This window comes from Plodia interpunctella, chromosome 18 (genome assembly GCF_027563975.2).
Source record: "Plodia interpunctella isolate USDA-ARS_2022_Savannah chromosome 18, ilPloInte3.2, whole genome shotgun sequence".
Lineage (NCBI taxonomy): Eukaryota > Metazoa > Arthropoda > Insecta > Lepidoptera > Pyralidae > Plodia > Plodia interpunctella.
Genome location: NC_071311.1, coordinates 4,536,477 through 4,562,487, shown reverse-complemented (window position 1 = coordinate 4,562,487; position 26,011 = coordinate 4,536,477). Strand labels below are relative to the sequence as shown.

The 26,011-nt window shown below is 33.7% G+C and overlaps 2 protein-coding genes across 2 annotated transcripts; one reads left to right on the top strand and one right to left on the bottom strand.

Moving 5' to 3' along the window:
- The first annotated feature begins 1,321 nt into the window (after positions 1–1,321).
- LOC128677920 (uncharacterized protein) lies at positions 1,322–15,173 on the top strand. Its single transcript, XM_053759086.2, has 11 exons — positions 1,322–1,595; positions 1,765–1,858; positions 3,214–3,383; positions 3,854–3,943; positions 5,418–5,532; positions 5,770–5,972; positions 9,658–9,889; positions 10,306–10,400; positions 10,826–10,989; positions 11,476–11,609; positions 12,104–15,173. The coding sequence occupies exons 1-11, from the start codon at positions 1,494–1,496 to the stop codon at positions 12,358–12,360; spliced, it is 1,656 nt and encodes a 551-aa protein (XP_053615061.1). The 5' UTR covers positions 1,322–1,493; the 3' UTR covers positions 12,361–15,173.
- On the bottom strand, positions 15,167–21,144 carry LOC128677919 (uncharacterized). The gene is made up of 4 exons (XM_053759085.1): positions 19,966–21,144; positions 19,608–19,812; positions 18,762–18,935; positions 15,167–15,624 (listed from the first exon to the last, which is right to left on the bottom strand). Exons 1-4 carry the CDS (start codon positions 20,989–20,991, stop codon positions 15,329–15,331), a joined length of 1,701 nt encoding a protein of 566 aa, XP_053615060.1. The 5' UTR covers positions 20,992–21,144; the 3' UTR covers positions 15,167–15,328.
- Between the last annotated feature and the right edge of the window lie 4,867 nt (positions 21,145–26,011).

Here is a 26,011-nt window from a genome sequence, read left to right as displayed (position 1 = left end):
TCATACAAAATGCATCGCTGCACACGTTCTCCCTCCTTTCGCTCGCCTATATTTTGAGTCGGTCGGTCGCAGACAGAAATCTTATCAGGAAGGAAACCCGTTTTGTAAACCGAACGTGTTCGGACGCGCATTTACCACTCACGCACTCAGCCCTATTGGGCAGGGAAGTGAGCATCCCAGTGGACAGCACGAGTATGTAAATAGGTTACTCGCGCTGTCACTACTCATGTCACTGACACTGCCCGCGCGCCATGGATTTAATAAGTACTTCGTGGAGTACCTACTAATTCCATGCCCGGCGCTCCCTCAATTGTCGGTTTTTCGCGAGGAAGTCAAAGGACGGGCAGCGCGAGCACGAGGAAGCTACGTTTTGTTACTACAGCAATCCGTTTATTAAATTGTTTATTTGTAAAATTTGCAAGTTGATAAATAAAGAAGAGAAAGAAAGAATAAGAATATGAAGGCTGAGTGTAAATGCTCACTTGCGTCGTTATTATAGCAGAAGTATTTAGGGAAATATTACCGGCAGCGGCAGGAGAAATGGCAGCGGCTGTGTGTAAATGTGGGGTTAGCTGTTGCATACCTACATGCAAGGCAGTAGGTAGTAGTCATGTAATTAGTAAGTATATACTACGAAGTATTTATTTACTTATAGAGGGCATATTACGCAAAGCTCAGTGCACATGGCGCTACTGGTACAACTAAGGTACACAAACATTGTCAATGAAGGCAAAAAGCGCCAATTTTCAATATAGTTGCAGATTTACGACCAAAAATAGCTTCTACGCAATCGTAGTGCGAGTTTAAAGGAAAAAGAAAGGATTCAGTGGATTATCCTGAAAATAATAGCACTATTTTAGGTTATGTTTTGCATTATTTGGTCAACTGTGGTCATCAACTGATATAAACTTAATTTTGACTGAAGATCATACTGTATGAAGTCCATATTTTAATAAGTCTTCACGTGTGAAGTGTTCCGAGCTTCTTTTCGACCGTTTACTGGCTCCAAAATTTACAACGTGAAGCGTATCGAATATGTTACATTGTTGTTTAAGTTTTTTCAAACGAATGCTTACATAATGAAAGGATTAATAAAGTACTCTAAAATAAATGTTTTAATCGATAGCAAAAGGCGGCAAAGCTTTCGTGTACCTTACATACGGTGATGTACTCTGGCGGGATAAATGTGCAGCAATACCTAAGAGTATATACCTCCCTATACTCCCTATACCATAGTAGTAGTAGCAAAAAATTATCAGCTTCTTTTTTTTTGCCTTGCTTTTTGTTTTTTTATTGTCTCGCTGACAGCGAATTGACAGATGACAGAAATGCAGCGCTCGCTTGCTGTTTGGTCGTCTTGTGTGTTTTGTTGTAGAAATAAATTTTAAATACCAATTTTTATTTGTTTCTTGTAATTTTTTATGATTAATAAATAATTGGTCATATCATAATAATAAATTAAATAAAGTGTTAAAGATTTTTGATATTCAATAATGGAAGATAAATTTATTCTCACTTTAGATATTGGTACCACTACAATTAGGGCATACATTTATAATTCTAAAGCAGAAGCGGTGGGAAAAGCATCAGATCAGGTTGCAATTATAAGATATTAAAATAAGTTGTTATTTAATATGTTACTTTACGATAAATGAAATCTAACTTATGAGCTATTTTTGTTTAAAATAATGGTAATTAACAGTTGTTGAATCTTACATCAATAGAGTATGTATTGTGCAAATTGGATGCTTATTATTTCCTCAGGTTATACTTCACTACCCTAGCCCAGGATTTGTTGAAATTGACCCTGATGAGTTATGGACTTCAATTGTGTCTGTGGTTCAAAAGTCATTAAAAGGTTAGTTAAATATTTTGTAATTTGTTTTAGTTTTGCATATGTACATTAAAGATAGTTTTATTTATTTTTTATTTAGTTCACATTATTCAAATTGATACAAATACATTTTAATGTATTTCATTTTATTTAACTACCTATTTGTATAGGTAAAATTATAATAGGTAGGTATATGTCATTATCATGAGTTCCAACATTTTTACAGAAAAATATTATTTATACCAAGTCTTACCGTCTTGTTGTTTACTTATTAAAAAGAGGAACTACTGGTGAATGTATCAAGTATGTAAATAAATAAAATCACAAGTCTGATATGAATTTGGTGAGATTAATCTCTTTGATAAGACAATATTGGATTGAATTAAGGTATTGTCACTGCACTTTTACAATAAAAAAAACTTTACTAACATTTAATAAGTTTTTTGGTTTTCTTTCTTTTGGGAAAATCCCAAAAAGTAAATTTCTGGTTAAAAGTTTTTGTTATGTATATACATTTTAGTTACCTTATCAAAACTAATTTTACATATTTAAAAAACAAAATTTGGCATTGGTCCCAAGGGAATTTCAGGATTCCTTGCCTATAGCCAATTAATGTGGTTAATGTAGAAAAACAGACTAATCAGACTTCGATCTCTATCTAGACAGAATGCCAGTAGTTTGTAGTTTTTTGAAAACTATACAATTTAAAATTAGATTTAATTACAATTTTAAATAGAGCCTGTGAGAGCTGGGGAAGTTAAAGTCTAATTTCTGAATACCTTTTAACTCTTCTTTGATCCTTTGATCTACCTGTTGAAGCAAACAACCATAGAGACAATTTAGCTTAGTGAGTCACTGTCAATAAGTCTCAGTTAACAGTGCATGTACGTACATTTTACTACTTAACCATATGAATCACCTTTCTTTGTGAAATTGAAGTGACTTAAGCCTGCATCTGTAAACTAAAGTGAAAACAACATTAGACTACTTTTTTAAATATAGGTTCCATACTACAAGTGGTTGGTAATTGCTATTATTTTTTTATTATATGAAGAAGACAGATGTGCATATAGCTGTAATATGGCGACACCTGGCATATTTTTTCAGGACAATAGCTTTAAATGGAATCATTATCCTCAACATATCTAGACCATTGCCTCAAGGTGTAGACGACGCACTGAGTCTCAAGTATTTGGCTGTGCTTTTTTGTTTATGTCAAGACTCTTTGGGAATGTTACTGTTACTTATCATGGCAGGACACGGAGACTTACGGTCAGAACCACACGCCACAATAAATGTATTTAAAACTATTTTTTGTGGCGTGTGGCAGAACCACAAAAATAGTTTTAAATAAATATTTAATAGTTATTTTTCAACAGATGCAGGCCTCACAGCTTCCCAAGTGACAGCAATGGGGATATCCACACAACGAAGTACATTTCTGACGTGGTCCAGACGCACAGGGAAGCCGTTCCACAGGTTCATAACTTGGAAAGATATAAGAGCTAATCAGTTAGTCAAACAGTGGAATGATTCTTATATTTGGAAGGTAAATATCGAATTTTATAAGACAACATTTTTTGTACAGCATTGTTAATTATTTTATTGTGAACCCAGCTAGCTTACTACCTTCAATTCTGTTGAATATTGCTTATCAAAGAGATTTGCTTTGTAATAAAGATTGTTTAGGGCTTTTACGTAAAAGAAAATTATATTTATTTCGAATTGCACGCAAACAAAGTTTCAGACGCAGATAGTCGATAATCTTCGAATGTTCTGTCGCTTGTTAGGTCTAGAAAGGTCGTAAGTTTTCTGAGAGACTGCATAGGTACAATCTGATGGTATTTTTATTAAAAAGTTAATGTTATATTCGACCAATCATAGAACGTTTAATGAGTGAACATGAGTGCTTTTTCATTAACTGGGGAGGGACCAAGTTCGTGGAGGTGCCCTATGACTTACTACTATTACATACTGATAATTATGCATTGTTATTATTGTGTTTTTCGATTGTTTTAGTTAATCAGGGCTGGCTCGTACGCTCTTTACCTTGTCTCAAGAAGTAAACGTTTTCGCGCCGGCAGCGTATTAAAATTCATGAACACGCAGGTAAAGTTGATTAGTTTTTTAACTTATTTACATAAATACGTGGAATGTTGTATTTTTGCTATTTTCACATGTTGCTTCACGTGCTTCGTGCAATAAAGAATGATGATGCTCAAATGTTGGATAAACTATGATAAAGTATGCCTTCCGAAGGATTCCAATCCAAGTCAACTGCTACATATTATCCTCTCCCAATTATTTTCTTACCTAATAAGAAAAATAAACAGTATATTTATTTCAACTATATCATGTAATTAACATGTCGAGATGTCCTTGTTTGCGATCGTAATTAACGTGCGTATTCATTATAACTCACGCCACACTCATAGAAGTATAATAATGATAGGGATTGGTATATTATAGTTATATCTAAATATAGTGTTATAAGCAGTCCTATTACGAATCCACACTTGATTGATCTTTATGCATCTGATCTGATTAGCTTTGCCTTTTATTCATACTATCCATATTTATACTTCCATACTTGGTATCCTTACTCCAGTAATATAAAGAGAAAAGATTTGTTTTTTTCGTATGTAATGAATAAACTCAACAACTACTGGGCCGATTTGCCACATAGACAAAATCTTCTGGAATAACATAGGCTAATTTTTTATTATGGTTTTACCCGATCGAAGCCGGGGCGGGGCGCTAGTAATATATAAAAACGAAACCAATTACACAATAAAGAAATCGAATATGTTAAAACTATCATCTAATCTGTGCTATGATTATGTAATCATCGCTTAAGCTGTTTTGAACCTAGTTATAATAATTCTGACATTGTATTCACTATATTAAGACAAAGAATTGCAAAATGAGTTTTATTACAGTTACCGTAGTTAGAATATAGCATTGTAGTTTGTCCTATCGAGTCTGATTTGAATATACCTGCTTAAATATAAAGCATCGTGTATGGCTGTGTCTGACCTTTGCACAAACAACTTTTATGTTATTTTGGCCATTCATTCATTTTAGTATATATATGTAAGTATTACATTAGTCAGTTGTTTACATCTACCTTAATATAAATATTATGTATTATTAAAGGACCGGTTTGTGGTTTGTGTACTATTCAAGTATTATAATTATTTGTTATGTGCACGAGTGTCGAGTCATTTTATGTACATTATAAGAAAAAATATTGATAATTTCCAGGTTCTAATTGCAATCTAAGAGTTATCATACCATACTCAATATCATTCTATATTAATAATATCTCCTGCCGTGTTTGTCTATCTAAACGATGCCACTCAAACTACTGGAACAGCAGATAGATTTTTGTATAATTCATACTAACGAATCCGCAGGTACAAAAACTCTGCCATCATAGGGAGGAGTCACCACCAAGACTATTTAAATGAGTTTCGTTCAGTTTCTTTTCAGTAGTAATCGTTCCGAAATGCCAGTAGTTACTAAGAAAGTCTTAAGTTCTGAATAAATGCATCGTCTTTATTTATACAGCGCTTATTTGCAGACCACGCTGCGTCTTTGTTGGGCGCTACAAAACATACCAGAACTGAAGGCAGCGGCAGAAAATGATGACGCCATGTTTGGGACCTTGGACTGCTGGCTTTTATATAAATTAACAGGTTTCCACTTTTCCTTTATCAAAATACCGCATGTATGTGAAGACTTTAATAAAATATACTGCTCTTGTAATTATTACCGATTTAAAATTTGATCTTTCGTAGGTATTTTATCATCCATAAAAATGCAATGTCGTTATTAAATTAAATTGAAATTCAATTTTCGTTTACTAAATCTTATTGGTTGTTAAATAGATCTTCAGGCCACAAAAAGAATTTCACAGGTCGTATTTCCCTCAGATTCCAAAGTCCACATGACCGATGTCTCCTCAGCATCGGCCACTGGATTCTTCGACCCATTTACCATGCAGTGGGCGACCTGGGCATTGACCCTCTTCCACATACCAATCACGGCCTTACCGACCGTCGTGGACACGGCTGGCGACCATTTCACAAGCACCTCGCCGTCAATTTGGGGAGCGTCGATACCCATACGGAGTTGTGTGAGTATTCTGTTGTCATTTAGGAAATAAGTCATAGCACACTACACCCATTATAATGACGTTTTCTGAAAAGTGAGCTTTAAAGCGCCTTCTGTAGGTATACTTTACATTGACAAAAATAAACGGATTGCTTGCTGTCAGCTCTCGCTTAGTGCAAAGTATACCTACAGCGGACGCTTTAAAGCTAACTTTTCAATAAACGTTATCTTGCCCACTGGGAGCAGTATGCTAGAAAAATGCTTTGACTTTATTTAGGCTGAAAACATCACTTTGATGTATTTAGGCAACTTCTCATACATCGAAATAATGATGTAAAATACTTAAATAAAGTAGACCCTTGTAGTCTCTTCTTCAAACTCCAAAGTACCAGCGTTCTATTTTGTGGTGTGAACCTTTTTATGCTCAAAGAGTGATCATGCCCAACTACATAATAAAATACAAAATAATGCGATATTGATTACGCAGACAATTATTTATTTTCATATTTGCGGAGTTTAGTTTCATAGTTTTACAGTCCTTTGTTATATCTTAAAATTATATATTGTGGTAGCGTGTGAATTGTGCTAATGAACTTTGACATGTTTTTGTGAATTTATAAACACAGTTTGTGTTTTAAGGAGTAATGCTTAAAGTAAACTAGTTATATAACGCGACTTAGTCTACGTGAACCAATTTTCAAGATTTGATTTTTATTTGGCGTAATTGGAACTGAATTAAACATAAAAGTATGTAAATTAGTTATGTAAGTTAATAGTCATGATAATTACTTTATCAGTAATTACCAGGGACCGGACAAGCCATTCGCTTGCTTCTTCCTCCTTCTTTCTTTGAAAAGCTTTCCCATATTCTTGTGTAACCTGTTTAATGACTAACCCAATCCAATGACTATCCCATATGGTGAGGCTAACCCTTTCAAAGGATTTCCCATATGATATGGCTAACTCTTTCGAAGGGGTAACCCATTCGATATAGCGCTTAACCTGTTTGAGGTACTCCTCGAAGCGCCACAGTTTTGAAGCGCTCCTAATGAAGCGCTCCTTTTTTATTCCCTCGAAGCGCTACTTTTAGTAGCGCTTCCGAAAACAATTAAAAATATTTCAACTTTATTCCTCGAAGCGCTCCCACGTTTAAAAATAGGGAAGAGTATAAGTAAACGTAATATTTTATATTGATGATTTTAAAAAACTCATTTGTGCATCTTCATCATTGAAGTTGCTTAACCAAAAGTACAAAATTGACAGATAAATATGTTTTCGCACTATAATGTGTATTCAAAAGTAACGTTTATTCAAATAGGATGTTATTTATAAATAAAACGCTCAGATATAAATAATATGCATAAATAATAATCACATTGCAGCAGGACTTACATAATAATTAAAAGATAACTGAATATGGTGTTGCCTACCGTAAATACTGTTTTATATATGTATCATTTGAAGTGATTAACTTTGTGAAATGTAATATGACATAGCAAAAACAGCCGGTAACATGACGTCTTACAATATAAACCAAAAACGAGTAAGTAAGTGAGAAGGCACATTACATAACATAAGGTGACATCTAGCCTGTTTAGTCAATTGATCGATATAATCATAGGAGCGCTTCGAGGAATAAAATTTAAATATTTTTAATCGATATCCGAAGCGCTACTAAAAGGAGCGCTCCGAAGGAATAAAAAAGTAGCGCTTCATTAGGAGCGCTTCAAAACTGTGGCGCTTCGAGGAATACCTCCCTGTTTGGCTTTCCCCTTAAATGCCTGCGGGGGAGAGGGGTGTAGTTTTCATCACACCCCGCTCCTGCGCAAATTTGCGTAGCTCCGTGCGTGAAAAGCCTAAAAGACCTGAAGCGACACATTGAATCGTGTAAATAATAACGCACCGCTTTACCGCAAGCGCTTAGTAGGTATTTGTTGTCAATTGCAATTTGTTCAAATTAAGACCGTATGGCCTGAGCTTAAAGCAAAAATTAGCCTGCTATCTGAACGGGTAACCTGTTCGTATGACTTACCTCAAAGGGTTTTGTAGTCGTTGATATAGCGCTTACCAAAGTAAATTGAACGGGTTTCGAAAGCAAAGCCATTCCAAAAACCCCTTCAAAACCCGTGAAAGGGGTAGCGGTCCGGTCCTTGGAATTACATAATGTTATAGTAACATAAGCTGTAAATTTTCGTTTCGCGTTTTTGATGTCTAAATTTGAATCCCAATATGCTGAGGATTTATATTTTAAAAGGACAAACGATAAAATCAAGGATTTTAACTTTTGAACTTAGATTCTCTTTTGTATCGTTATCTCTTGTTATTCCAAATAATTTAAACAAATAAAAGTCCTTGACACTAAATCAAGGAAATGTATGTTTAAACGATAATTATCAAAATAGGTGAAGCGATATAGAAAGTTCTAATCAGCGTAGGTTGCCAATCACAATGCAGCGGTGCAGTCAAGTGAAAATACTATCAGATAGAACGATTGGTTTCGTACTATAAAATGTATAGAGAGACTCAACATTACCTATAAGACGGTAATTTTTGATATGTCATAAAAAATATGTCTTCTCTTGCTACTTAATATAAAATGTGTTTTTACTGTATCCATGCCAATTTAATAAATGCGAATGTCTGTTTGTCACGCTTTCACGGCAAAACCGCTGAACCGATTTGAATTAAATTTCGAATAGATATAGTTACTGACCCGAGGTCAAACATAGGCTACCGCGGACGAAGCTGCGGGCAACAGCTAGTATTAGAGTAACCAAAAAAAAAAAAGATACAATAATACAATATCAAAGACGCTGATAGTTTTTATTTGTTCATATGCAATCAATGGATTTGAATCCCTCCAGTAATAGTCTGTGACCTATTGAGAATCCGCAACAATGTAGCAAAGACTATTGTCTTTTATTTCATTCCTACCTACAAAAGGAGTGTACTATTTTTACTTTCTCAGTTATCGTTTCGTAGAAGTTGAAATCTGACATCAATATATGTATAATCAAAACCTAAGATATGTTTGTTTTTAAAACTAAGTACATAACTAAGGTGTAGTGTACCTGTCATGACATTTATATATCCTTTTGTAAATTTAGTTTTCTTAGATAAAGATAAAATAGTTTATTTCTACATAATATTAGGAAACACGACAATAGAAGGACGTGAAGGTCACTGCAAATGTTTATGCAAATATTTATGCAAATATTGTCTAAAAATAAACTTACCAATATATTTCACTTTTTTTACTTGCATATTGCATATTGTTGCATTGCATGTTTAGTATGTACAAAATGTTTATTTAGTAAAGAGTTAAAAACTACATTCTATCTTTAAAAAATAAATGTGCATTGCAAACTGTCTCAAAGATATTCAGCGATAATCTTGGTGATATATCCTTAAGCGTGACTAGTTAGAGCTAGTCTAAGGTATTATTTTTTAAAGTTTCCTAGTGCAACTACCTCTAACTTTTTTGAAGATCTCTTCAGTTTTCGGGATTGTAACGCGGCTGGGGTCGCCGTAAAAAATCCTTGAAATGTTGAATATTCGTCTGTGATTTTATAAATTAACGCCAGTCTGACAGTCCTTCTTGGGAAATGCTATTGTTGTCTATATCAGCCGCCAAGGCTATGTCCCTTAGTCGCCTCATAGGACATGCACGGGAGGACACGGAGTGGTCTTATTCTAGGCTGTTACAGATGGCAGACCAAACGGCGTCCATGTGGGGGTCGTGTTGTTTCGACGTGGGCGACGTCAAGCTGACCATGGGCACCGGTACCTTCTTCAACATCAACACGGGGGTCACGCCCCACGCCAGCGTCTCTGGGCTCTACCCCATCGTGGGATGGCGGCTGGGCAAAGAGCTCATCTATTCTGCAGAAGGAGCTAACAACGACACAGCTTCGATTATTAAATGGGCACAAACATTGGGTAAGATATTTTAAAACAAATTTTAAGTAGTCTTATTTTTACTTTTATGTCAACACATGTGTGATCTTTAAGGCCTTTAAACCTTTAAGGCATATAAACCTTTCTTAAAAATTCATTGATTTAATAAATTCAAATGTCAGTTGCCATTAATTGATCATTCGATAATCAAAAATATTGCCTAAATATTGTATTACAATTGAACAATAACGATTGTTCAATAGTTCGTTTGGTAATAGGATTTATAATGTTGTAGTCTGCGCCATTAAAGAAGCACCGCAGATAAAGTCGCTGATAATTACAACGTGGCCGCTAGCATTGGTAGTTCTACATATAGCCGCGTGTCTTATTTCGTCGCGCGGACTTCGTAACCAAGTATATATATATTGAAACCATAAATATATAATATTTTTCTATAGGATTATTCGACAACCCTCAAGAAACTGCGGACATTGCTATGTCCGTCCCAGATTCAGATGGTGTATATTTCATTCCGGCGTTCAGTGGTCTTGGGGTGAGTAATTCTAACTAATATTCTAAGTGGCGCCAAATATGAAAACACTAGATGGTGCTGTGTGTTTTAAGGTGGTGTTAAATGATAATAAAAACACTAGATGGCACTGTGTGTATTTTAAATGCGTTATTGATATTTTAATTCAACTATCCCAATCCCTTCTTAATACGAAGAAAAACTGTTCCCGAGGCAATTTAAGCGGGCGAAGCCACTGGAAAACAGCTAGTGAATGAATAAATCCGAAAATGATAATTTTACATGTTGACCACCATCAACTTTTACAGAACGATTCCAATGCAAAATCAGTTTAAGTCAGAAAGTGGATTACATTAAGAGATGATGTTAAGCCTCTGACTGCGGGACCTCAGTTTAGCAGTCCATGATGACCATCAGGCTATAGAGGTCATAGGTATATGTTGTTGTAGCCGCCGTACAACGACGGCACGGCGGCGTCAGGTTTCGTGGGCATGAAGCCGTCGACTAGCCGCGCGCACCTCGTGCGTTCCGTGCTGGAGTCGCTGGCGTTCCGCACGCAGCAGCTGTACCAGTGTGTGCGCAGCGAGACTGACTTCCACTACGGCTGCATCAGGTATTATGTTCATGACAGAAACAAATTCATTCTCATTTCATCCACATAAATAGTAAACCTCCCCTCCCCCAAAAAATTTGAATAGAAAATATTGTCAATGCCTAATCTCCCGGGTATGTTTTTCTTTTTGTTGATCTATGTTTAGAACGGATAACAAAGGAGCCATCTTACTAGATTTTCGATTTGAATTTTCATGATATATACTTTCATATATAAATGTAAGTAACAAAATAGTATTTGAATAAGTAGTACCTAAGTTAACTTTGTTATATATTTTCCATAAATTTTATTTATTGTACATTATTGAATGTGCAATAAAGTATTATTGTATTTAAATAACCGTTTTCTTGCAAATTCGAGTCACTTTTTTATGCAAGTTTTACATTAACACCTATATCTGATGAAATAAATAATTGACTGATTGAAGTATAAAAGTGTTATGATTCGTTTCGATTATTCGATTTCGTTTTACGATTGTCCTTCCAGATTAGACGGCGGGGTGTCCAACAATGATTTCATCGCTCAGCTAGTGGCGGACCTGACAGGGCTGAGGGTGGAGCGCCCTCTTCATGTGGAGATGTCTTCGCAGGGCTGTGCGCATATAGTCGGGTTACATTTAGGTGAGTTTCTTGGTTCGGATAAAAACATAATAAATTATATACCTGAGCCCTCCTCAGGAATCACACTGTCTATTGGTGAAAACTGCATTATTCTGTGCACTACTTTTTATACACCATTACAATATTACCCAAATTTTACTCACGTTTGCCTTTGTATGAACGAAACGAAAGATATTATGAAGTCCATAGTTTTCTCTGTCTCCGCTTGTGATGTTGTATTAAAGGTAAAAATAACATAGGATAAAATAGCTTATGCAGAAATATCTCTGTCAAAAACTTAACACTAAATAGTATATTTTCTTCTAATCAAATCTTAACAAATAATCTATATTTCTTTCACTAATAGTACAACAAAGTAAATAAAGTACATGGTCAAAAAGTATTAAAAAAACATGTTATGATTATGATCCAGTTCTGATAGAAAAAAAATAGATGCGATTGTAATAACTTAGATCATTATAACTTAATTTCTAAAACAACATATCTGATTTCAGGTATATGGAAATCAAAAGAAGAATTGAAATCTTTACGCAAAATGGGCTGTGTATTCCAACCTCGCGCGCACGTAAGAAAGTTATACGAAGTTTCCATAGAAAGATGGGAAGACGCCGTGCGGAGATTGTGCGGGTGGTATGGCAACACTAAAAATAAATCTACCCAATCTACACCTACCATTTCTGATTCTAGTGGCAACTCGATCACTCCACAGAGCAGTTTCAAGTTATCACACGAAAACGGTCCGGCTAAATAACGGTGGCTTTTATATTTGCTCGCGTTACTTGTCGCGTGCCTCCCATTGCTTAGATGATATTTAACTTGCCATTATTGTAAGGTTTGTTGGTATATTTGTAGGATGTTTCGTTGAGGCTTTAGTGGTTTGTTCGTAGTGAGGGTTTTCTCGATTTTTAGATGGCGCTAGTGCCACGTGAGGTCCAAGAAGAAAACTAAAGACAACCAGGTGGCATGACCAAATGATAGCACATTTCCATATAACTTTCTACCTATCTCATACAAAGTGGCCAGATAGGGGTTTAAAAATTAGGCACACGATGCGGACATGGGATATTATGCTTTGTCCCGCTAATTTGCGTTCCTGTTGTGTATGAGTGAAACGAGATATGATGGACGTCTATAGTTTTCTTTGTCTACGAGTCCAGTAATGAGTTGTCAAATTATTCACCAATGACAACACATCATTATATAGGCGTTTCATCTGGTGTAACGACGTTTTGAAAACCCTCATTCGGTATAAATAAGTTATAGCAAATATAGGTTTTAAGTTGTTCTTTGTAGATAAGGATGCGTATTAGTATGGAGGTTGTTTTATGTGAAAAAAGTCCTTGCGAATATTTCTGTTATATATTACAATAATATGTATTCTAATACATAGCAGAAAACATTAAAAAGTTTATTGTTATTTGAAAGGTTTAACGGTTGTCAGGTCGTTTCAGGGTGGGCTAGTCGTGAAGGTATAAAATTAGCTCGTAAGCAATATACTTCTTTTTTTGGAGTGGGAGAGGTGTAATGTAAATAGCAGATTTAAACGACAGTTAGTATCCAGCAAAAAGGTAATTGGACGAACGCACTAAAGCGACGACATAATTTACATTGACAGCATATAAACGGGTTGCTCGCTGTCACTTTACTTACAGCTTTCGTATTAATTTTTAATTAAAGTTCACTTTTTAATGAATTTTACGTTATTGGGTGGGTGCGGTGCGCTCTAATTCTCTCATGACATAATCGTTTATCATTAACTCACCAGTCACAGAAATGTTTATGTAATATGATGGTATTAATTTTAGAATAGCACTGTGATATATGTAATTTATTTTTGAATTTTGATCCACTTTTGAAAATGTTATAAAATTAGATTTTATTTTAATTCCTAACCTAGTTTCTATACAGACAGAAAGACAGTTATATTGAGTAGTTACTTGGTTCCTTAAGTCTAGTCTATTTTGTACGATTAGTATTATTTATTACGAATGTATCAGGATGTAGCATTTCTGTGATTGGAATCGGAACAATTGTTTTATTTTAAATAATTATGAAAAAAATGTTTTTAATAAATACTGTGAAAATGTAATTGACGATACGAAAATAATTTTATTTATAATTTATCCACGCGTAATAAGAGAAAGTGCGTTTATTTTTGTCCTTCTTTCGAGTCAAAATGGAGCGGTAACTTAATGTATTTTTGTGGGTGGTGGGTGCTGATGGTTGGAAGGGTGGAACGTTTGATATTTTTAGCCGCCGGCAGTATAACTATTGCTTGCGGTGTTTATAAATTATTCCAAATGAGGACAACACTATGCTTAACTCACGGACTTTCTTGGGAAAAATTATTTGTTTTTTGATAAATATTGAATATCATTATCTATGGTAAGGTGATAGCAACAATGCAATATTGTTATTTAAGGCTTTAGGATGGAAGGGTTCGTCACAACTTTTTAGTGTGTTCATTTTTAACCTTTGTATATCTTGAGTTTATTTACATGTTGTTGTTAGTGTTATTATTAAGATAATCGGTTTTTTATTTTGTTATTATACTTTTTATATTTTCATATTATGCTTTGAAATTTAGGTGATATAAATCTAATATTAGGTTTCGGTTTTGTGATATTATAAAAACTACTTCTTTTTTATCCATAAAAAGTTATACTTATATCAATTAAAATGTTTTATCCTATTTTTTCAATGCCCTTTAAAATAAGGAGGAAGAATATAATCAAAAAAAAAAAGAAAACCATGTTTGTCAAATGCTCAAATTTTCATGTCATAGTTGAGAATTTGTAAATATGTAGTTTAGGGATAAAATGTAAATCAAGGATATTATTTAAAAATATATATCGTAAAAACTATAATCATACCACATATGTGGGTAGCTAGCTAAAAAAAGACAAATTGTGATATAAATATCTTGATTTATTTTTGGGATAGGAGTTAGTGAAGTAAAAAAACATCGCTTTCGTTGACACGACTTTCATATTATTTCATCATCATTTCATACATACGCTTCAACAATACGAATAATACAGCTTCCACTATTTCTAGATATACGAACGCCACTGTAGGATCCTACGCTACATGTTTTGACAAATAAAAATACAAGAAAAATAAAATTCGTCCTTTTTATCTTAACATTAATTTGTAAAATAAAAGTAAAATAAGTTTATTTCTTATCTTAATTTTTGGTGCGTTTGTCAATATCAGAACATATTTGTTTCAAAGGCAGACTGTATTATTAAGACACAGAAGTACTGTACTGATATTATTAGTAAGAGATAGTAATACATAGAAGACAATATGACTGTTTAAATATTTGATTAGATATGTAAGGTTTTTTACCTTTGGCTCAATCGTATATGTATAATGTATATTAGCTATGTTGTTGTGGTTTATTTATTTAAGTTGTGGTCATCTGACTTTATTTTTATTCCTAAATAAATTTATGATTACATCGAAACTTGCCATACTTCTGAATATGTAAATTGAGATTTTATTCTACGGTATCAAGTATTATTGCAAAAAATATTTTGGGAATAAATTCAGTGCGAATAATCGGTTGTGTCTTTTTTTGTTATTTACAAATTGCCTGCTTCGATTAGATCCCACTCATAGTTTAAAACCTTATCTAGAAACTCTTCGCTAAACTAACATAGTGCCAATATAAATCTACCAAAAAATCTCCATAAGGCTTAAAGGTCTCTTAAGCTTTAATTTATGTACGTCTGTACCAAAAGATCATTCATTGCGCGTTTTGCCCGCGTATCCAACCAAAATTCTATAACAAAAACGATTACGGACAACACGTATCCCACCAGTAACACATAAAATGCTACTCTTTGTTCATAAATGGTGATTATAGTGATTTTACGCGCTTCAGTATTCTTTTCCATCCCAGGGTCAACGACTTTGTGCGTATATCTGGCCCATTTGTTATACATGGAAGGGAGACCAGCTTCCACGATCTTCATTATCAGCACTTGTATATGGCTAGTGAACAGGAACCCTGAGGAATTTGTAATTATTTGTTTATTAAAACATCCGACTAAACGTGACTTGTATCGAGCATTAAAAAAGATTTGACCATTCAATACTACACCGCCACAAATTACCTTTATTCCGAAATCCGTGTATTAGTTTTTTAGTACCTGTATCGCGAACCGACAGATGAGGACTTTGTTTTGTAATATGTAAGGCAACTATCCTTGGCAAAGATTTAAGGATTCCTTATTTATGTACTACCACGGATTAACTAGTAGATGTTGTACGTAGTAGGTAAGTACCTACTAATTCCTTAGGTATCTACCTACTACAGAAACCTACCTACAGCCTTACCGTACTGACACCTATTGGATTTTTACTATACCTAAACAAAATAAATGTAAAAGGCGGTAAAAACCTGTTACAAAAGACCAGGTGTTCCCACTGAGACACGTGTCTTAAGGCTGTACAATATTGTACCTTTTATTAAAACTTGTCCACGCGACCAAAATTGGAAACTATAAAATCTCTTTGAAATGTTATTTTCTTGTACAGCAGCAGCAACGCCCTTACAGCGCAATATAAGCTGTCAACCTGTAGTTCCACACCTCAAAAATCCTTATCTCTTTGTAATAAGGGTCCTACACACTATTTGCGGCTACACTACTAACTTACAGCTGCCGACCCGAAAGAACAACATCATTATCTTATCTTTATATATATATATATATATATATATATATATATATATATATATATATATATATATATATATATATATATATATATATATATATATATATATATATATATATATATATATATATATATATATATATATATATATATATATATATCAAATATATATATATATATCTCAAAAATCCTTATCTCTTTGTAATAAGGGTCCTACACACTATTTGCGAACTTACAGCTGCCGACCCGAAAGAACAACATCATTATCTTATCTTTATAAATATATATATATATATATATATATATATATATATATATATATATATATATATATATATATATATATATATATAAAAGAACAAACGGGTAAACGGGTAAAGTTTGTATGAAAAATGACAAAATCTTTATTGATCTAAGTACTTGAAACTTGGCATAAATGTTATGCAACAAAAATAATTTTATTTTTGACCATGTACTTTATTGTGTACTTATATTGTTATATTACTGATAAAAAATAATACATAAATTTATATTTTAAAAATGGTAAGCCCTTCTGGCATAATAGGGACCAACACTGTTTGAATGAGTTTCTTTCGGCATTTCTAGTACTTTGTAGCTTTGGTAAACATCATTTAATTTAGAATATGACGTGAAAAAGTGCCTGTGAAGGCCTAATTTCTGAATAAATGATTTGATTTCATTTGATTAAAGAAGCAGAATTTGACCTTTAGGGCAGTTAAATGAGGGTGAAAAGAAGTAACGAATAATCCCATTCAAAATTTCTAACTAAAGATATGAGTAGACAGCTCAGCGGTAAACACCATTGAATTCACGTTGTTACTGTTGAAATCCTGAACTTCAATTACCAGCTGATGCCTGCGACTCCGTTACAATTTTTGGTAAGGAGTCAAAATTATTAAGAGAAATTTAACTGTACAGACAAAGCCTAATGATACCTATACATAAGATGCTCATCAGACTGAAAAACGTTTATTAACGCGTCATTTGTATATTTCCTATAGTTTAGCTGGACCATGAATACCTGAAGAAGAGTAATAATGGTCATCAGGTGCTTTTTCTGATGAGCATTTCCTGTTGAAGTATAAAAATCGAAGATCTTGAATACCTGAAGAAGAGTAATAAAGATCTTCGATTTTTATACTTCAACAGGAAATGCTCATCAGACTGAACAACTTTTGTGATGGGGTCGTTTCTATAGTAGTCGTTCGCCCCGAACGTAGACCTCGCGAATACAATTTTTTTTACTTTTTTTTTTTCATATTAGTTAGGTATAATGTCAAATATCTCAAAACACCTTTTTCAAAGTTACACTCTGGCTTCACACGGCAGCGCGTGCCATACCGTTTGACGCCAATAAGTGATGTATATCATCCTAAATCGAATAAAGAATTTTGAATTTGAATTTGCCGTGTTCTACAATATATAGGTACCTACATAAGCGGTGCGGTGGTGGCGTAATGGTTAAGACCTGCCTGTGGATGGAAAGGTCCCAGGTTCGAATACTTGTGCCACATGACACCAATACTTTTTGTTTGTATACCAATATGACTCATGTATAGTAGTTTTTATCGTCCACCACTTGCTTGGTGAAGGAAAACATCGTCAGGAAACCTGCACACGATCTCGCTCTCGATCTCGTTCTGGCTCGCTTCTCTCGTCCAGTCCATTACCTATAGTGTAGCTGGATCATCAAGGGTTTACATCAGGTGTTTCAGATCTTCGATTTTTATACCTTTTTTGTTAAGTCATCATTTATATATTGCCTATAGTTTAGCTGGACCATCTTGGATCTACATCATTCTGGTGTTCCAGATCTTCGATTTTTATACCTCAACAGAAAATGCTCATCAGGCTGTACAACTTTAGTTATGGTGTCATTTCTATATTTCCTATAGTATAGCTGTACCATCAAAGTTTTTCATCAGGTGTTTCACTTTTCGAAATCATTTATGTTGCCCAGGCTTAATAGCTATATAATAAAAAAGTTTCATTCGAATCCGTCCAGTAGATCCGGAGATTAGCGTGTACAAACAGACATGTTTTTTTTTCAAATTCTTACTCTATTGCTATGACTCTATCGTCTTATTTTGTTTTTATGTAAATATATTCAATGTACAGAATTTTTTTTCTTCTGTTTTATTATACATATGTATGTATTGATTGATATAGGGTGATTTCTGAGAAAGTTTTATTATTTTACCCTAGCGAAGCCGGGACGGGCTGCTAGGGATAATATCATCATCATGGGGTGCCATCTTCGAATTGAAGTTTGGAAGTATAATATATGACATCAACAGCACCAAAAGTTCTAGAAACTGCGGATAGTGCCCCTTCGTCCACTTTGGTCATTAAACTTCATAGGTTATATAAGCGAGCTTTTTCTGTTTGGTATCTACCTAGTCATGAGAGAATAATTTAATTATTTTCCCATTTGGATAGTCTCACCAGGCCTGACGATGAAGGACAAGTAGTAGTGCTCAAAACACTCCTTCGGTGCGTACAGCAGGGGCCTGCCGTCCTCATCAGTCAAGTTGAACAACGTCCACAGTAACGCATCGGAGCGGACCACCGTCGCTGTGTCAGAACGCTTCAGGGCATACGCCTCTGGGAGATTTCTTTCTGGAAGATTTAAAATATATGCAAATACTTAATGTTTTTGCTGTTAGTAAGTACCTACTTAATTCTCGTGTTAATTGTTTTTACTTAATTCTGGTGTTGACGTTAAATTTATTTATTTATCAAATAAATGAAAAATGTCTATAGCTACTTCCTTATGCGTAGGTACGAATAGAGATCTTGAATATTTGTATTATATAACTAGCGGCCAGTCCTGGCTTCGCTCGGGTAAAAACATAACAAATCATAAACCTAAACCTTCCTCAGGAATCACACTATCTATTGGTGAAAACCCCATGAAGGTCTGTGCAATAGTTTTTGCGTATATCGCGAACAGACACATACTATTTGAACAGACTTTCTTTTATAGGATTAAGGACCTAAGGATTTGTCGATGGTGATAGATACCATTACGTTTTCCCAAAAAAAAGAACACCTTATATATTTACTACTTCATTATTTTAATTATTAAATAGGCGAGTCAAAAAGTACACCTTCGATTAAAGTACTACCTTCGATTCAATTAATTTATTTGCGCCTCTCATATCGAGGTCAAAAATTGCTGCTTATAAAGGCGAGTCCCGCTTTTGGCGAGATTGTCTCGCTTTTAGACAAACAACCCCACTGTTCCCAGCAAGACCAAAAACATCAAACTTTTACAGATTATTTACTTACCTGTAGCGGTTTCGTTAGTCTCATAATATTTCAAATTTTCTACCAGAGTTGTTTTAGCGGTCTTAGACATGTTTAGGGTTTCGTGTTCTAGTAGTGCGGCAATGGACGGGTAAGCGTAGATCTGAATGCCTCGGTCGCACATTTGTTGAAGCGATTGGATTTTGTCGTATCGCGCTAGTGTGGTGAACATATAGTTCACGTGGCCCTGGTGGAAGGAAAACCTTTTTGAAAATCCTGAATTCCAATACTTAAGAAATGAAATAATATGACTCGTCTGACTATTTAATTATTAACTATTTCGGCTCTTACATTAATAACTATTAAAATAAAGATGTCATGAAAGGTCTAGCGCACTTACTTGATATTTGGCAGTGAGAACCACTGAGGATAGAAGACATATGGCTGCTAATAGAGACCGTTTTATTCTTCTATCGAAGAAGAACCCGAATAAGCTGGACCACACGGCATTGATGATATAAATATAAAACTTCAATCTCATTGCTCCAATCAATCTACTTGTAACATACATCATCGACCCTATCAACGTCAGGCATGATATTAGGATCACCCATGTGGTAGTTCTGTAAATGTTGAAAGGGTAGTGCCACAGAGGTATCTCATCTGGCTCTTTCATCATAGCACATAACGAATCCGACCATATGTGATATAAAAAATTAAACCTCAAGTTCGCTGAATACATAACCATGAACCTTGAATTAAAAGATACGTCGATTTTCCCTTCTACAATTAGACCTAAAGTCCCTGTCACATGTCCATGCTGTACGTATCCGTAGCTTGTTATATTTTTCATTTCGAAGGTAACATTGAATTTAAGTATTTGCATAATATCATGCATTATTATAGCATCTAGGCCACAGTAACCGTTCGTCAGATCACTGTTATACTTAATGAATGAACTCCAACTATCGCAATCAGTGACTGATGTTGGAAAACGAAAGAAAATGTTAGCTCTCAGTGGATAATCTTGAGTTAGATTTCTAGCACTTTGCATCAAAGTTTCATGCACATCACTTGCGTTTACAGTTTTGAAAGTTCGCTTATAAAATTGTCCAACTTTATGGCTCGGCTGTTTGTTCCCATCATACGTCGAGAATTTACCAGGACAGTCGTCTGGATATTCGATCACCACGTAAACCATCTGATATTTATTCCAGAAATCGTTTAGGAATTTGTAAATGCTTGAATTAACTTCCTTGCTAAAGTGACTATCTTCACATGCGTAGGTTCTGTTACTTACTACAACTATATTAACAATAGACCAATGAGACTGGAATAAAACCGTAGCTACAGGATTTGTAAATATAATGTTTGAGAGGCTTCTTGTATAAACAACAATATTAGGTGTGTTATATGTAAAATACATCAATTTGGATGTCGTTCTTAGATCCGGCTTGTAATCACCGGTAAAAATTATTCTGTCATCATTAACCGATAGTGAAGATAGACAATTGTTTAAGCTCCAATCATCTTGTGAGATGTCTAATACAATGGTGTGTGTTTTCTGTCTTTTCGCAAAAACAACCGCCCCACAGTCCCAGGTGTTATTCTTAGGTTCGTATATGAATAGTGTATTTGCTTGTGATGATATCGATATGCACATAATATTGAATACTAACACATAACATGTCAACATTATATAAATCTTAACGGCAATATCAAATATATTAAATAGTAGAGACCGTAGATACTATATTTTCACTGTTAATTCTGACATAAACTACGTAAAAATTTTTGAAAATCACAGTCCATAAAGACTAAATCAATCATGTTGCAATGATTAATGAATGATGAATGTCAATCGGGGCAAATGTTTTTTTCGTGTCAATCATTGTGCCCCGAAATGTGAATTCATGGTAAATTAGTAAATCTCCAGTGAACTTCCATAATGGATTGGTTAAAGTGTTATCATGAAGAATGTTGACAAAAATGATTCGTAAATAATGATGATCATGATGAACCCAAAATATCGGCTTTATTTCAAGATTTATCAGCGCATAAAACATTATAAAGATACAAGTAATAAGGGCATCGCAAAATTTTTAATAAGTAGGTATAAGTCTAGAATTATTTTTCCTTTTCTTCATTATTATTCTTTCTTTCTCTGAGACCTCAGTTAATATGTTTGTAGAATACGATTCATTGCTCGTTTTGTTCGCACATTCAGCCACAACTCCACACCAAACACGGCTATGGATGTCAAGTATCCCAAAATCAACACCGCAAACGCGACCCTTTGTTCGTAAATGGTGATCCTAATGGGAGGACGCGGTTCGGAGTTGGGGTTGGTCACAGGGTCCACCACCTTTATGGTATAGCGTGTCCATCTGTAGTAAACTGCTGGGAGACCAGCTTCAACGATCTTCATGATCAGCATTCGTAGGTGGTTTGTAAACAGGAAACCTGAAAAAAAAGTGGAATTACTATTCCCTTTATTTTCACAAGTGACTTCCTATGCCTAAAAGTTTTTCAGGTGTCTAACAAATGTCTGTCTGTCCGTCCGTATGAACTATACAGTTGAAACTTGGTAAGTATTGATATAAGATGTATTCTGTGAACCGCATTAAGATTTTACACAAAAATTGGAAAAAAAAAAAAAATTAATAAATGAAACGCAGAATTTTTTTTATCAAACCCATACGTATGGGGGTGTCTATGGATAGGTCTTAAAAATTATATTCAGGTTTCTAATATATTTTTTTTCTAAACTGAATAGTTTGCGCGAGAGACACTTCCAAAGTGGTAAAATGCGCCCTCCTTCTGTAACTTCTAAAATAAGAGAATGATAAAATTAAAAAATATATATGATGTACTAAAAAAATATATATGTAAATTTCCACCGAAAATTGGTTTGAACGTAGTTTTTTTTACCTTTCATTCAATTAACGCAAATATAAAAATATACAAAAATCTATTAACAAGAATTTATTGATAAGTAAATACGTTACTAATAAGTAAAATATGTTACTTGCTGCTACGGAACCCTTCATGGCCGAGTTGGAGTCGCACTTGGCCGCTTTTTTAGTTAAATCCGCAATCATAATACTTATAATTCTTTGGACTTCCAAAGGATTAAAAAAATGTAGTAAAAAGAAAAGAAGTCTTTTGTGGAAGTTTAGATCAAAGCCTGCCTACTCTTAATAATAAATTAAATTACAAAAAGATACACGAAGCAGTTTAAAAAAAATATTAAATTAACAAAATTAAGTCAAAATAATTATAAGATAATGACGTCTGAGAACAAACCAAAAACCACATGGCAAATTATAAATCAAGCTAGACTAAACATACCAAAATAAACAATAAGTCGAATTAAAGTTGATGATCACTATATAACAAATCCAGAAGAAATAGCTAATTCATTTAATAATTATTTCTTTGACAAAATCAAACCAGAAAAAAGAAGTCGAGCCAATACCATATCTGCTATTACCCATAGACAACATTCAATGTTTATGGCACCATGCTCACCAGAGGAAGTTTATAAAATTATAAAAGTACTTAAAAATACGGAAAGTGTTGGGTATTAGTATACGGATAGTGTTTTAACCAAAATACTCAAAGCTGTAAATGAACATATATGTCATCATGTTAGTCACTTAATAAACCTTAGTATAGAAGCTGGTGTTTTCCCTCAAGACTTAATAACTACCATAATTAAACCTTTATTTAAAAAAAAATAACAAAGAACTAATGCAATATTATCGACCTATAGCTTTAAAATCTATATTTTCAAAGGTTTATGAAAAACATTTTTCTAACCAATTAAACGTCTATTTTGAAGATAAAAAAAAATTGTGTAATGAACATGAAAGGGTTTTCGTCGTAATAAAAATATAAATATGGCCATCTATGATTTTTTGAAAAATGTTTTAACTGAAGTTAAACATCAGAAAACCCATATGCTCTATATATTGTGATATGACACAAGCTTTTGACTATGTTCAACATGACATACTACTAGACAAGCTAGAAGCGTACGGAATTAGGGGTAATGTGTTACATTTAATAAAATCATATTTATCTAATCGTAAAAGGTTAACAGAAATTTCAAAATTCAATCCTAAAACAAAATCGGAACAACATTACTTATCAACTGAACGTTCTGTATTATATGGTGTTCCACAAAGTTGTTGCTTGGGCTCCTTCTTTTTATAATCTATATTAACGATCTTCCAAACACTACCAAACATAATATGACTTTGTTTGCGGACGATAGCACGGTAAGAATAAAATGTAATGATTTAAATCTTTATCAATTAGATATTAATGCAACTTTGACATCAATAATTGAATGGCTTGATAGTAATAACTGAAAGATAAATCTTGACAAAACCAATATAATGCATTTTAGTCAAAGAACGCTTGATACGGAAAATTATAAGATACGATATCAAGGCCATGTGTTGAAAGAAGTTGACTCAACAAAATTTCTAGGGCTAACTATAGATTCTAAATTAAACTGGAAAACCCATATAGATGGTCTTAGTAAAAGACTTAGTAGTTCGGCGTTTGTACTATTTAAACTCTCAAATGAATTAAATATAATTTTTTGGGGCAATTCGACGGATAAGGATATAGCTTTTAAAATGCAAAAACGCTGTATTCGCGCAATGTTTAGACTCCAAAGCACTGATAGATGTCAGCCGTTTTTTAAAGAACACAAAATTCTTACACTTCCGTCACTTTACATACTTGAGGTAGCAACATTTGTGAAAACCAATGCTCATTTATTCCCTCGTCTTTTTGATGAGCACCCATCAAAAACTGCTTTACTCGGTAATAGCTTATTATGTATGGCACCGAAAATTTACAACAAAATTCCAAATCAAAATGAAAGCTTAAATTAAAATCTATTTAAAAAGCACCTCAAGTCTTTATTAACTGATATATGTTATTATACTTTAAATGATTTCTTTAATGATAGACTCGGATAGAATTTAGTGCTAGTATATATTATAATTCTTTTTTGTTTTGGATTTGTAGTGAATAGCATGCTCCTCTTTATTTATTTATATTTGCATACCTATATTCGGTAAAACATGTAGGTTTAATTCATTTTGACATCAATTTGTATATTTGTACTCATGTTTTTGGCAAAGAAATGTTTTCTTTATCCACCTTATTCACAACCCATTAAATTGAATAGTCTTCTTGGAGTTCAAAATCAAAATCAAATCATTTATTCAGAAATAAGGCCTTCACAGGCACTTCCTAAGTCATCATCATTAATAGTAGTTGAATGTTACTAACATGTTACTAAGTAGGGGATTTTCATATTTATTTATGCATGGTAGTAGTGAGATTACAGACTTATATAGTGAGATCTACAAGAAAGTGGTTAACAAAAACAAAAACTAAAATATATTATTTTTATTACGAAAGTATATAAAAATCAATATCCTCAGCACATCGATAAAATTTGATCGTTCAAGATGTATTTAAACTAATTTTCCTTACGGTTTGGTCATTATAACCGCAGACTTCACATAGCTTGTTTTCAATCACATATATTGTTTCCTCTACTTTGATGACTGCGTCGATGTTTTTGCGCCGAGAATCTTCTTCGATGTGATAATCATAGGTAATATGATCAGGATTGTAATCTAAATAATCGTTGCCACCACGTATTTTAACATTCATCTTCAATATTTCTGGGTTTAAGAACAAACCGTCTAAGAGCCGAGAAGTGGAGAATTTAAATAAAATACAAAAAATAAGCAAAAGAGAAAAATTTGCCATTCCTATTCAAAAATGTATAGTGACTGCAATGGTGTACAACAACAAGCGCAGATTTTATACTGAAGCTGAACAGATTGTGTTAATTAATCGTGTTCATAAATCCGTATGGATATATTCTAAAACAAGTTGGTACAATAATACCTATTGTTAAATGCAATATCATAATAGTTTATTTACATGTAAATTATTTAAATTTGTGTTGTGGAAATTTTTGGGAAAATATATGTGAATAACAAGAAAGAGAGCCTCATGGAAGAATAAGTTATTCAACCTTTTTGCAAAATTTTTATTGCAAAAGGTCGTGACGAATATTGCACGATTTTTATTTTGCTTTACCATATACAATCAATAAAATAAAGATACAAAAATAATTCTTGCTACAACATTTTCAACAAAAGCTAAAGCTCAAACCAATCCATTACACCTGAATGTTTACTGTACCTATCTAATGTTTACTGCGCCTTCAAAAATGACACATCAAGAGATCAATTAAATATTTTCCTACTTCAATTGATACTTATCTTACATAAACCGTTTGAAAAATATTTATTTGGTATTTATGGATTTAGATTTTCTACTCGACCGACTTCTAGATACTTAATAGTTGCCTTATGAAATACCGAAGTGGATATCGTCTCATAGAA